The following is a 14,752-nucleotide window of genomic DNA, read 5'->3' as shown; positions in this document are numbered from 1 at the left end:
TTCCCAACCAGTAACTTCAACTTCTGTAACAATTATTTTCTTCGGATAAACAGCGTGTGGTCTGCTCGTTAAGGTCATTCGGTCATTTGGATTGTCTTGCTTCATTCGCACTCTTGCTCATATCTGAAAACCGTAGTAAATTTTATAGACCACCTCCAAAACTCCATTTCGACAGCGAAAAAACTTCTTGGTACTTATTGCACAAGCCATACGAATTCCCAGTCTTTTTATTAAGAAATATATGGACCATTGGATCGTTATGGTATGATTTGTGGTTCCAAATGGTTACGCCAAATAGATATTCATTAGGAGTAGTCCAGTAGTTCTTTTTTAAACTCGATGGTATTGTCTTTTTTTCCTAGTTTCTTGTAGAAAATGCAATTTCTCAATTTTTTCTCTTGGTGATGTTATGTGTCTATTATTAGAGACATAACTTAAGTCCATACATAAGTTATAATTAAGTGATATGCTGTTTGCCTATTGAAATAATTGGGAAAATGGTAGGACTAGTCAGTTTCTGCATGATTCCTTTTAGCTTTTCTTTGATTATGGGTAGCTACTCAAATAATGAAATTCAATAAAACAAAAATATATTACCAAAATAAATAAATAAAAACATTTCTCACAATATTTACAAAATAGTCAACAACTGAACACAACAAAAACCCTAAGTTCAAATACTTCCACCAGTAGAATCTTCTTCCGCATCTTCACCAACATCTTCCCTTCTGTTATATCCAAAATTATTGTAAGGAGCTTCCAATGTAGCCGATGGTCTCAGGCCATTGTCTGGATTCGAAACAAACTGCGAACTGAAAGCGTTGTTGAAGGTTTCTACTTGTGGATTGTAGGTGTTGTGTGGAGGTAGGTAAAGAGGTGTTTGGACGTCAGTTTGACCAGGTTGGATGCTGTTGGAACTCTGGAATTGTTGTTGCTGAAGGTCGTTATCTGGTACATACTGCTGGTCTTGTCCTTGGAAGAAGAAGTTCGATTGGGAATTTGAGAGAAATTGATTCTGTAGATTCTGTTGTTGCTGAGATTCTCCTATAACAGAAACAGACCTTAATAAGTCCTGGCCTCGAATCAAACTTAGAGCTACACTTTATCTAATGAAAAATGGTAATGTTTTGGTTCTTGGTGTCTATTTTTCTATAACTTACCTTCAAGAGGAAGTTGACCATGAGCCGGAGAAGGCTGATACTGTTCCTCGAAACCCTGCTGTCCCTGATTGACGAATTGCTGTATTTGAGTAACTTGCTGTTCTTGACCTGGAAGCTGCTGGAACTGTGTTACTTGTGACACGTATTGCTGTTCCTGCTGGGGTTGAAATTGCGTTACTTGTGGAAAATACTGCTGTTCTGGACGTGGCAATTGCTGGACTGGCGTCACTTGTGGATAGTACTGCTGTTCCGGACGTGGCAATTGCTGGACTTGCGTCACTTGTGGAACATATTGCTGCTCTGGTCTTGGTAACTGTTGCACTTGCGTCACCTGTGGAACATTATGCTGGAACTGTGGAACATTTGGAATCGGTTGTCCAGCGTCGAAAGGCAAAATTTGGGGATTCTGTTGGAATTGTACGCCGGTAGGGAATATTTGTGCGTTTTGTGGAAGCACCTGAGTGAACTGGGGTGCGTATTGGGGCTGAATGGAGGCTAATTTATGGAAGTTTATGTAACCATTTGGAGATATGAAGTGGTGGTGATGGTTGCCGTGGAATTCTACAACTGGTGCAGTATTCTGATGGATCAATTGTGGTTTTGGAAGAACTACACCTGGTCCTGGAAGTAAAATAAATGATTAGTATTCTAAAACTTAGATTTAACTTAAAATTATTAAAAAAAAAAATTATCTACTTCGGTAATAGAAGAAGTCACCTGGTTGAGCCTGTTGAAGGATTGGAGAAGGAAAACTGGCTCCAAGTGGAAGAACCGGTAAATTCGGTTTGGTGACTTCAAGCAGCGGTTGCTGAGGTACCAAAGGATAGGCTGGTTTCACCAGAGGCACCCATGGATCTGTAGAAATGGTAGTGGGATAGGGTACCACAGGTTGAGGTGCTGGCTGCACTTGAACCACAGGATTTATTGGCTGTAATGGCACCACCGGAGGGTGAACTGGCTGAACCGATACTACAGGGTTGGCTGGTTGCAACGGGACCACTGGAACAGCTTGAGGTGGCGGAACAGGTTTGACGACAGGTTGAATTGGTATAAGCTGAAATTAGTTTGAAGTTATACAGTTGCAGAAGAAGAGGGAATTTTCACAGTAAATATTTTGACACTGCAATGAAGCTTAATCCACTGTTAGGTTAGATATTTTCTATCTAATATTTGGTCAGATTGTGGCCTACCTCAGTATTGATCCATGCAGTCTCATTTTTGCTATTTTGATCTGAATCTAGGTAGGTAGGATGTTCCTATTTGGTTTGGTTCTAGAAGTCGGTTACAAATATACCAAATCAAATAGGAACCTGCCTCTAGTCTAACCTAGCTAGGTTATCATGTTCTCTCACTACTCCCCGACAAGATCAATACGTATATAGGAATAGCTGAACCAAAAAGATTCAAATTCTTTCGCTAGAGTTTCAGCTTGTTTTGTATCTCAGTCAAATTCCACTTGTAGTGGAAGATTTGAGCTGATGATAGTGAGGAGGACTGCTTTTGCACTCCAAACAAAACCTCATTATATTTCATGTTAAAAGCATTAACTCACATTTACTGGGGTTAGACCCACAACAGGTTTTGGAGAAGCAGGCTTCTGTTTCCACTCATCTTGTTGCCAAGACTTGTTAGGCCATTGAGGAGCTGGTGGTGCAACTGGCCTGAACATAACCGGTTTTCCGAAAGGCAGAGCAGGTCTCACCAATGGAACCACCGGCCTGAAAACTGGACCTAAAGGACGAACCCCTATACCATGATTTACCACCACAGGTCTTGCAGGCTTGAACACGTGGTTATGGGAAGGTTTGACCGGTCTGAACGGCTTGAAAACCTTCGGCGGCCATTTGGGACGGTTCAACTTGAAGGGGTTCCTGATGACAGGAACGTATTTCAAATCGACAGGACCGATTCCAAGGATATATTTGAAGCCTGAAGGGTGTACACCGACGTGTTTGGCCCAACCATAGTTGTCCACTTCGGAGTTGAAGATGGTCCTCTTGTCGTGATCTCTTTCTTTTTCGTTTTCCTCATTGTTCTCGTGGTCGTTCACTGGGTTAAGGTTGTTCAGGGAGTTTTGTTCATCCAAGGTTGCATCGCACCGAACGAGGGTTGAAAAGCATTGGAGGATGATGCAGATCTGTAAAATATGAAATTGTGTGAAGAATATCTGTGACCACAAGGATCTACAGTTAAAATATTTGGACCAGTCAAAGACTCATCCTCTATAAATAGATCAGAATATGAAAAAACCGTTTGAACCATAAATCACTCGACCAATCCTCCTGTTTGAATTCCAGGAGTTGCTCAAAGGGTTGGGAAAGATATGATGATGATTTTTATGCCAGATTTGTCCTATTCCGAGACATCAAGGTCTCTCTTTTAATACTACACACTGTACCATGTTGATTGTTGAGTCGTTAACCCCGAGGGTCATCGTGGGTTTGTTTACTCTTGACCCCATGTGGAACGGAAGCAGAAATTATATTTTACGGTGAATTATAGTAACATATCATTATATGGGCATTGCACAACTCATCATTATGAACACTGGTAGTTTGTTCAACAAACCTTGATATACTTGGTGTGAATCGGACATCACTTTCATTTTAAGATGCAATTATCTACCTACTTATTATTACTTTATTATTATGATTTTTTTAACTCTGTAGTAACAACAACTTTTTTGTATTCAAGTTAATGATTCTTCTGAATTCTCATTTTTGCTGTCATTTTACTAGGTATCACTTCAAATTTTAATATGTAGATGCTTGTCCGCTCAAATATGAGATTCCTCAGAATGTCAAGAAAAATCTTCAATATCAGTAACAAAGAAAACACAATCGTAGTAGTTCTAGTTTATTTCGAGTCAACCTCTCTATTGAACGAAGCATATCGAATCGAATTCATGTACAATATTCATATTCGTCATGCAAACACTTTCATTATTTGAAGGTTTTGTCGGTGCTATTTGTTCAAAATTTCAGTTACACGTAGACTGGTTAATTTTTTGTTTGTTTGGATATTTTTTGTGTAATAACATGTGTAACAACACCCATTTGGAACAAGCATCGACTGAAAGCAAGGTTGCGCATAATTGGTATGAAATTGGTATGCGATGATTTGGTTATTATGGTAGATTGGTTTTTCATAGATGAAATAAAACTGCAGGGAGTAGATTTGCTTGTGAAGTAAAGTGAGGAGCTAGTATGGTGTAATAATGTTTTTGTATATAGATCAATCTTCATCTTGAAATATCACATTTAAATGAATATTGGACTATAGACCAAAAAGAATGTCCTGAATGAATTGATTTTGGCATGAAATTTCATCGTTACAATCACCAATAAACAGTCCAGTATGTACGTACTTTGAACAATTTACTCATTTTCACAATCACTGCACTGATCTTCTTCTAAACAGCACACATATTACCACTTGGAACAACAGAAGAACAACAGACACAAAGCTTAACTTTCTTTTGTTTTTATATCGACAATTTCTTTCAGACGAGGGTTGAAACCTAATGAGCTGTTTAATATTAATATATTATAGCAAAAGTATTAGAGAAGAAGAAAGTGATTACCAATTCTGGAAGTGCTTTCTGCGGATTATTTTTCAATAGGCGATGCGTTGTGGCGTGTTGGTCATATTAATTAGTCAAAATCGAACCTTCACGATTGGTCTTGATCTTGATATTTTCTTATTTCTCTCTTATCTTGTTTCAAGGTTGAAATCTATTCGGTTGTCCATAAAGTGAAATTTTCAAATACCTATATGAAATTTTCATCATGTAGAAGGGGTGAAGGAATGGGTAAATAACTAGTCCTAGTAAAAATCATGTAATTTTAGTTTATTAACTGATTCATTTGATGCGCTCCTAGGTCGCATTCAGATCTACGATGATTTTCCTGGGAGATACGCTGCTCCCCAAGACCTGAAGCACTGAATATCTCATAGGAACGCGTTCATCATATAGTTAGGGTCAATTTGGACATGAGAAAAATTACTGCAAAATGGATTCCCAAATGTTTGAATGTTGGCCAAATGCGTGCAAGGGTAGAAGCATCGCTTTCGATCTGTGCTCGATTTGAAAACCATGTGGACTTCTTAAATCGAATTGTTACTATGGATGAGACTTGGGTACATTTCTACGATCCAAAAACAAAGCAACAATAGATGGAATGTCGACACTCTGGTTTTCCAAGACCTTAGAAGTTTCGTGTCCAAAAATCTGCTGGAAAAGTTCTTACTTCAGTTTTTTGGGGTTGGCATGGAGTAATCATGATTGATTTTTTAGATAAGGGTAGAACAATAACCGGAGATTACTATTCGACATTACTGACCACTCTACGGGAAAAAATTAAAGAGAAAAGTCGCGGAAAGCTATCAAAAGGTGTTTTGTTTTTGCAGGACAACGCCCCTGCACACCAATCTCATGTTGCCATGCAAAAAATTCGTGATTAAGGGTTTGAATTACTAGAATATTCCCCTTATTCACCAGATTTGGCTCCATCCGACTATCATCTCTTTCCTCAACTGAAAAATAGTTTAAAAGGTCGTAAATTTTCTTCCAACGAGGAGGTAATAAAAGCTGTGGAGGTCTGGTTTGCAGAGCAAGAAGAAACATTTTTTTTTGAAAGGTCTAGAGACGTTGCAGGTTCGCTGTAATAAATGTATGAAATTAAGAGGAGAATATGTTGAGTTATAAAATATTTTGACATTGAAATTTTGTTTGGTTCTATAGTAGGCCAAGAATTATTCAATATATCCTCGTAAGTGTAACAATACCGCATTTCGTCGCATGTAAGGCAGAACAACTTCCTTCAAAACTGGAATGTATTTCGCGAAACATAATGTTTATCTATAAAACGACTTGTTGCATTATTGGGCAACATCAGATCGAATGAAGGAACATAACTTTCGCACGTCCAAATGTGAAATTTCGCTATTCGACCTCATGTCCGTCTAGCAAAAATATAACAGTTAACAGTTACAGCCGACCCAACCCGATATGCTATTATGTAATGCTATTCAGGAAAATCGTTTGAGACATTATTTACGCCGTTGTCTCGATTTATTATTAATTTGTGCAATCTGCCGGTGTACTTCAAGATCCAGTCTCCTTTCTCCGGCCATTGCTAACCGAAATAATATTGCCAATAAAAGTTGATTACTCGCTTGATACTCAAAAATTCTTATTGGTCAATGAAATGATATATAGGATGGATATAGAGCATTACAATTTTAAACATCAAACAATAATTAAAGCATGTGTATAAGATACAGTTTTAGCAGAGGTTAGTGTAACGGGGTACCATATAATTTCGCGTATGATACAAGAGCTTAGGGAAAAACTACAGTAAAAAACCCTTTCTCATCGTTAGTGTAGTGGATTGTGAGAATTGAAACTGTTTATACAAAATAAGCTGGATTATTTCATATTGAAGGGCATCTGGCACTGCAAAAATTGATCCTTTCCTCGAAGAGAAAGGAGATACAGAAAGTCTTCTCCAATTTTACCTGAACTAAAAAAAAACAAAAGCAGAAGAATGTGAGATAATAAATTAGGTTCTATATATCAGATTGACCTAAAATTGGCAACCCAATTCGATAAATATTCGGAAACTGCCTGAATAGCCCTAAAACCATCCTGAAATTTATAAATGCGACAAAGATTAACCTGATGATTTATGGTTTGTTCTGGTTCCCCGCATTCACAACTAGGGCTCTCAACTGAATTCCATCGAAAAGCATTCTTTTGCTATATCCATGTACGATTCAGAATATACCATATTTTCCTGGGAAGATCAAAACCAGGAACTTTATTCGAGGGATCACTAACTAATTCTTGGTTGAAAATAGTGCAAGTATTCAATTGAGACTGCCAAATGTCCTTGTCCCTTACATTGGAATTAAGGAAAGAGTTGGACCTTAAGGGTTTACGAGACTTCAGTCTAGGAATAGTATTTTGTGAAATGTAGGATAGAATTGGAAATGAGCTGGAAAAGGATTGAAATTTATTCCAAGAATTTAAAACTGCCCTCTGTCTACGAATATGGGGCGGTACAATATTTGAAAGACCTATCAACCATTGAATAGGTGAAGATCTAATAGTTCCAGTAATAATTCTCATAGAAGACTTAGCTGTTCATCAATTTTTCAAACATGAGCACTATTAGCCCAAACGGGGCAACAATATTCAGCCAAAGCTAGGGCTGCCATTCGAAGAGTAGTTGCATCAGCACCCCATGAAGTACCAGTTAGTTTATGCAGGATTAGGATATTATTCCTAGTGTTCAACTTCAGACGCAAATTTTCCAAATGCGCTTTGAAATTCAGCGAGTAATCCAGCTAAACTCCTAGATATTTTGGATTGAAGTTATGTTCCAAAAAAACTACAGAAAACTACGCTCAATTTTCAATATTTTTGAAGATTATTCAAATAGAAACACGAAACCTCGGTTTATTTGAGGACACCAACGCCACTCGAAAGAGTAATTCCTTGAAATTTCTGAATCTGTATATAGATTTTTCTCTATACATCTAAAATCAGAATGATGGAAAGCGAGGGCAATATCATCAGCATATATAAATTTTTCAGAAAAAGTAGTTTAGTAACATTATGAATTAACAACATGAAACTTGAATCTTTCTGTGGGCATGAGCCAATTCTTGTCTCAATCAGAACAACAATTAACTGAGATTCAATATTATAGGAAAAGGGAGTGCTTCAATGTCCTGGGTCAATCAACTCTTACGCAACGCTCAAATCAAGTTCCCCATTACTCAACCCTAAAATGTCCATTAATTTATTTCGATCAGGCCTTCGATTCTGCCAGAAAACAATGGCAGCCCATCGATGTAATACAACGATAATGTAACGTTACTCCAATTTTCCCTTTCTATACAAGGCGTTTGACAATTTGAGACCCCGTACGGAATCGTAAAAATTTTGATTGTTGTCGTAAATTAAAGCCGATAATTTCCTAATCTGCGAAGCAGGCCGCGGTACGATCGTTGGACGTGCACGGCATGCTTGATGCAACGGATTTGACTTTGAACCGTAGAAAATGCATAGGTAGCTCCTGAATCGGCGTGTCAAAAGAAAGTTTACGGGGAATGCATTTGGTGGTGTTGTTTCCTACCGCATATATAAAATTCCGTTTATTGTAAATGTTCAATGATTAAAACGAGGAAATATCTGACCACACTCAATAAGAGATTGCTCAGAATCACGTTGAACACCCTGTATCTCGCTTATGCTTCGAAAACGTGGTATATGTCATAAGGCAAGAATGATTTTTCGTATATTTTTCCAGATACGAGGATGTACTGATATCTAGTTAGTCTAGACCAGTTCTGTGCATAAAAAAAATATTGCGGTACCACAGCAAGGAACAATAACTCATTAGAAGTGTCAGTGTGAAGTTTGAGGTCAAAAAAGTAAACCATAGTTACGCAATAAATTGAGAGAAAGAAGATGTCCACCGAAATTGTGAAAATCGAAAAATTGGAGTATCGAGCTATCATCAGGTACCTGTATTTAAAAGGGTTAAGAGGTAAGACAAGATTTACAAAGATATTAATACCCTTGGTGTTCAATGTCCTTCGTATGCGAAAAATTGGACTGCAAGCTTCAAAAGAGGTAAATTTTCCATTGAATATGATGACCGATCGGGAAGGCCAGTTTCTGTGTCAGTCCCCGAAAATATCGATGCAGTTCATGATATGATTTTATCAGACCGTCGAATTGGGCTAAAACGGATATTTGAAGCACTGAATATTTCATACGAACGCGTTCATCATATATAGTTCACGTCAATTTGGACATGAGAAAAATTGCTGCAAAATGGATTTCCAAATGTTTGAATGTTGGCCAAATGCGTGCAAGGGTAGAAGCATCGCGTTCGATCTGTGCTCGATTTGAAAACGATGTAGACTTCTTAAACCGAATTGTTGCTATGGATGAGACTTGGGTACATTTCTACGATCCAGAAACAAAGCAACAATCGATGGAATGGCGACAATCTGGTTCTCCAAGACCTAATAAGTTTTGTGTCCAAAAATCTGCTAGAAAAGTTCTTGCTTCAGTTTTTTGGTATTGCCGTGGAGTAATCATGCTTGATTTTTTGGATAAGGGTAGAACGATAACCAAATATTACTATTTGACATTACTGATTACTCTGCGGGAAAAAATTAAAAAGAAAAGACGCTTTTGCAGGATAACGCCCCTGCACACAAATCTCATGTTGCCATGCAGAAAATTCTTGATTTATTGTTTGAATTACTAGAACAGCCCCCTTATTCACCAGATTTGGCTCCATCCGACTATCATCTCTTTTCTCAACTGAAAAAAAGTTTGAAAGGTCGTAAATTTTGTTCCAACGAGGAGATAATAAAAGCTGTGGAGGTCTGGTTTGCAGAGCAAGAAGAAACATTTTTTTTTGAGAGGTCTAGAGACGTTGCAGGTTCGCTGTAATAAAATGTATCCAATTAAGAGCAGCATATGTTGAGTAATAAAATATTTTGACATTGAAATTTTGTTTGGTTCTATAGCAGGCTAAGAATTTTTCAATATGTCCTCGTATGTTTGTCCAGTTCATGATCAAAAACCCTGTATAAACAGGAGCTGCTCAAAAAAATATATGAAAGATCCACTCTATTTTTTAACAAGGGATCACCCCTTCAAATTTCCCCAACTATTCATTCACATACCCTAATGTACTTATTTTTATGGTGAGTCGTGGATGAAGCTATTTTATGAAACTTATTCATTCATAATGGGGCGTTCCTCACTTATTTCCGCTACATAACCAATGGCGACAAAAAAGCAAGCAAACACGCGGAAGATGTAAGGACCCATCATTTGCGCTAGCGGAAAAGAACTCCCCGCAAATGAATAGATCGAGATGATTGCACTTTTTCGAACCTTGAAGGCGATTTTGCGGTTATGTCAGTTACAGAGGGAACTATCAGAGCGCTACGAAATTCGATTTATACAAATAACCACTTGCATAATTTGAAACGACCAACGCTTTCGCGAAAAACGTAATATCAGGGCAATATTGTCACAACGATGTACAAAAAAAAATGCTCCTTTCTCCCGCGAATCCAGTCTTAACGACTGAAATTTATCCGGTAGGAATTTTCAGTCCGACCTGTTATCTCCTCGTGGTAACATTCCGTCCTGCTGGTGTCGATGAAGGATGGACTTCTCTCTAGTGATACTCTTAGTTCTCGCAATTGGTACGGGCCATTGCCGAAATCCTCACAGTGAACCTCGAAATAGTGACCCGAGACATAAACGAACTGTTGGTGTTATACTCAAGAATGTAGCGGACGTTTTCGGGTACGACGTTATCAAGAGACCATCTGCGCTTAGTGCTCGTCCTCCGGCTGGTCAACCTCCACCGGCAGCACCCTCTGCAATGCCACCGCAACCACCAGCGCCACCTGCGATGCCACCACAACCTCCAGCGATGTCACCACAACCACCAGCGCCACCTGCAATGCCTCCACAACCACCAGCGCAACCAGCGATGTCACCACCACCGCCACCTCCTAAACCAGGTCTCCAACCGCCTCCTCCACCCCCTAAACCACCCCAAGCACCATCACCTCCACCAACACAACCACCTGCTATCCCTCCTCAGCAGCCTATCACTTATCCACCGATAAGACCTCCACCATTCCTCACGGATGTTGTTCGAAAGTCCTTCAATTTAAACTTTTCCTGGAATAGAGGTCCTCAAACACCATCACCACCTCCACAGCCTGCCCCTGCTCAACCTCAGAATCCTCCACCGGCACCCTCACCTCCTCAGAATCCTCCACCAGCACCCTCACCCCCTCAAAACCCTCCCGCACCTCCTCAAAACCCGCCCGCACCTCCCCAGAATCCACCAGCGCCCCAAGCGCCTCCTCAAAACCCACCGCAACCTCCACCACCACCACCTCCGAAGCCGTCTGCCGTGCCGAATCCACCACCACCAAAAAAACCAATGGGACCGACCAAACCACAACCTCCAAAAGCTGGCAAACCTTGCAATTACGACGATTTGGAACTCTACCAGAAGAAAAATCAAGAGTCGGAAGAATCAGATTACGACTCGGACAATCCACAGAAATACCAGTTGGAGTTCCCGGATTATGAGGTTGAAGATAGGGGGGATTCCAAGAGGCACATCCATCCTGAACCCTTCCAAAACCGCTTAGAGGATCGGAGAAACTTCAAGAAGCATTATCACGATTTTTGGCAGAAGTCACCCTGGACCATCGAGAAAGGTTACCGATATCTCACGAAGCCAATCATTGTTGACGACTCAAAAAGGTTGGATAATTTTCCTAGAGGTTTTTCCCGACACGAAGAAACAGAGGAAAGTCGGTATCACCCAGTTGTCAGCCATCAGAGTCGTATTGATAATTTTAATGACGGTTTTTCAATATACAACTTTCACGACGAAAAACCTCCTCATCACAACAGATTATCAAAAAGATCAGTGCAACCAGACCAAGACACTACGTTGAAAAAAAGAGCCGTTGATTCCTATTTAGTGTATAATCTTCCAAAGTTAGCCGCTAGTAACACTTTGGAACAAGTCGTTTCTAAGGCATTTGACAACGAAAAAATTTATGGACCTTACAGGGAAGTCAACGAGCATATCCTCAAATTCCTCAATAGAAATAAATCCCCACAACAAACAAACAACAAGATGTTCGACCAAGAAAGAATATACGGACCATATCGTCAAGTTAACAGGGAAATATTGACATATTTACACAATAAATTCGCCAACGATGCAGCAAGGCTCAAACAAAACTTGCCCTCACAAAAATATAGAAATATTTATGAACAACAATTCCTTGAGAACTACCCTTTAGCTAAAGAGCTTGAGAAACAGAAAGATTCTAACAGTGAGGATGATCCCAAGAAGGGTACAGAATTTGATGATAAAAAAGACATTGCCAACGAAAAAAAAGAAAACGAAGACGAGGCTGAAGAAGAAAAAGAACATCATCTCGAAGATACACTTAAACAGGATATGCAAGAAATCAACGAAGAAAATAAAGATGAGGAAGATAACGAGAAGACGAAGTTACAGGAAGAAAAAGAATCTGAGGACGAAGAAACTGATGAAAAATTGGTGAAATTTCGTGATAATTTCGAAGAAACTGACAAAGAAAAGACAAGAAATGACGAAGAATCAGATGAGGAAAACCCAAATTCTCATAGAAACAGAAAGAACAATAGCAATGATAACCATCTCTTCAAAAATAACAACGGGAATGAAGAATACAGTCATGAATTTCTACATCCAGATTCGGAAAACGAGTCTTTGGAAACTCCTAATGAAGAAATCAAGGAAGAGGAGTCGATTGAAGAGAATAGAAGTGATGGAAGTTACGAGGAAGATGAGCCATCTGGAAATATTGAAAACGAAGACGAACCTGACAATGAGGAGATAAATGAAGAAGTTGAAAATGAAGAACAGGAAAACGAAGAGTCTGAGGTTGCTTCAAAACAGAGTAATAAGGAAGAAAACGACGATAATACTGATGAAGCTGAGCCACAACCTAAACCAGAAGCATTGATAAAAGATGGATTCTCCGAAAGTCCCCCAGTTGTTTTCTATAATCTTCAAAATCAAGATTTTGAAAACGCCCCCTTTTCAGCCTACTACTCAGTTTTACCAGAGGAAGCAACACAATATTTCAACCCTTTCGGACATTACCAAGAGCAACTGAAGAAAGAAGAACCAGGCCAGTGGCTTCCAATTCCAAGTAATCCTCAGGAATTGAAGAGCGTTGACCTATTCAACCCGTACAGCGTACAGCAGAATTTAAATGAAAATGTTTTGCAGGAAGGTGCATCGAACACAGGCAACACTGAAGAAACTTTGTACACCTTGGTCCCTGCAGCAAGTATCAGAGAACTGTACACGTCCGATAAAATCCTCACTGTTCCCTTTGACGTTGAATACAGTGGTTCTGAGAAGAAACAGCGAATAGCAAAACGGTCTGTGGAAAAACCTAAACCTCAGAAGAAAAAGGTTGTTCCTGATGACGGTTTGTCCAATTTCGGCTTGTATATTCCAGAGAAATATGACGAGCGATACAGCTATGAATTTCCCCAGCCTCAATCCGAGGATTATTCATCGGTGGAGAAGATTGAAGCTGATGAGGATGAAGATAAATTGTCCCCCAGTGCAACAGTTGTTGACAATGACTATAGGAAAAAGAAAACAACAGTAATTCTGAAGAAAAACGTTTTCGTTCAATGAGCGCAAATTCCCAAAGTATATTGTTTGCCTAATTGTCATTTTTGTTAATTATTTTTGTATATGTATTGTATCATATTGATGTTCCTTATTTATATACAACTCTATTCTCAAAATTTGGGTACTTATATCCGACTTGTCCGTCTTGTGATTTAATTTAGTTTGAGGTGTTTGTTATGACTAGAATATATATTGATGGATCTCAGATTCAATCTTAACGTATAATTTCCATTTCTTACTAGATTATTCCAAGCAAAACCAAACTAAAACAATATTCATTCAAATTCAATGACCGAGTTTGATCTTTCTATTCCCATCTGTTTCCATTTGATCCAATAACAAACATCTTAAACTGATTCTATTTTTCAAAGAATAACCTGTTTCAAAAAACTCAATAGAAACACTCCATAACCAGGTTTTGTAGAATGAATCTTGTAACCTTCTTTCAGCATAAGCTTAATTTATATATACCTACTGTTTTTATAGTACTGTTAAATAAAATGTTTCAGTATAAAAAGTTGCATTCATAAGTTGAGGCAACTCTGAGTTAATTTTATTCTTGTAATAAAAAGTGGATCATTTTTTCATCGCCAATTTGTCATTGCTCTTACGTGAATGGTTTTATCGACAAGTCTACGGGTAATGCAGGTTCATTAACCAAGCAATTATGTTATTATCTCAGACACCGTTTTGTCAGACCCACAGTACAGAGTGCAATTGTGGTTAACGCTCGATTTGATTTGTTTCATTATAACCGAAGATCTATCTTGACTGCTTCAATACGAGCTGCAATAATAAAGATTTATAAATCGAGAAAGTGGAGTAATTATTGAAACCCAACCCTTTCTGGAATTTATACACTGCTCACGAAAAACAAATTTGAAAGAAACTTCTGCTATTCAAGCTGAAAAGAGATTGCCTGTTTGAAGGACTCTATTTTCATACATTTTACCAAATGACTGTAATTTTCTCAATCATAATGAAAAATGATAGAGATTCACAGAAATTTCTACTTCCCAAACATTCGTCGAAATCAGCATAAAGGTGGAAATTTTTTCAGATACAGTGGTCGAAGTCCATTGGAATACAAGTAAATGTTGAAAGTAGATCAGCACAAACTGTTACAGATCACAAGGCCGAAGAGGAGAAAGTAGAAAAAAGGTAAATTCTACAATTAACAAATCCCATAAACTCACGAAAATAATCACGAAGCAACAACAGATTCGATTAAAAAATCACAACGAATATCAGAATTAAACGAGATCTGAATAATTGGAATTTGTCCTTAGTCAAATCGACTGCATGAATGCAAAG

The 14,752-nt window shown here is 38.5% G+C and overlaps 2 protein-coding genes across 2 annotated transcripts in view; one reads left to right on the top strand and one right to left on the bottom strand.

The window, feature by feature from the left end:
- The window catches only part of LOC123309960, a 31,096-nt gene that overhangs the window by 16,040 nt on the left and 304 nt on the right, over nt 1-14,752 (top strand). The window contains exon 3 of the mRNA XM_044893274.1: nt 14,499-14,599. Within this exon, the coding sequence (XP_044749209.1) occupies nt 14,499-14,599 (101 nt within the window). The remainder of the gene's footprint in view (nt 1-14,498; nt 14,600-14,752) is intronic.
- Nucleotides 626-3,673, bottom strand: LOC123309955 (bromodomain-containing protein 4-like). Its single transcript, XM_044893268.1, has 5 exons — nt 3,559-3,673; nt 2,713-3,297; nt 1,878-2,214; nt 1,161-1,781; nt 626-1,044 (listed from the first exon to the last, which is right to left on the bottom strand). The coding sequence occupies exons 1-5, from the start codon at nt 3,619-3,621 to the stop codon at nt 674-676; spliced, it is 1,977 nt and encodes a 658-aa protein (XP_044749203.1). The 5' UTR covers nt 3,622-3,673; the 3' UTR covers nt 626-673.

The sequence above is a fragment of the Coccinella septempunctata genome, chromosome 3, assembly GCF_907165205.1.
Source record: "Coccinella septempunctata chromosome 3, icCocSept1.1, whole genome shotgun sequence".
In the NCBI taxonomy this organism is placed as follows: Eukaryota; Metazoa; Arthropoda; class Insecta; order Coleoptera; family Coccinellidae; genus Coccinella; species Coccinella septempunctata.
This window is presented reverse-complemented; position numbering and strand designations above follow the sequence as displayed.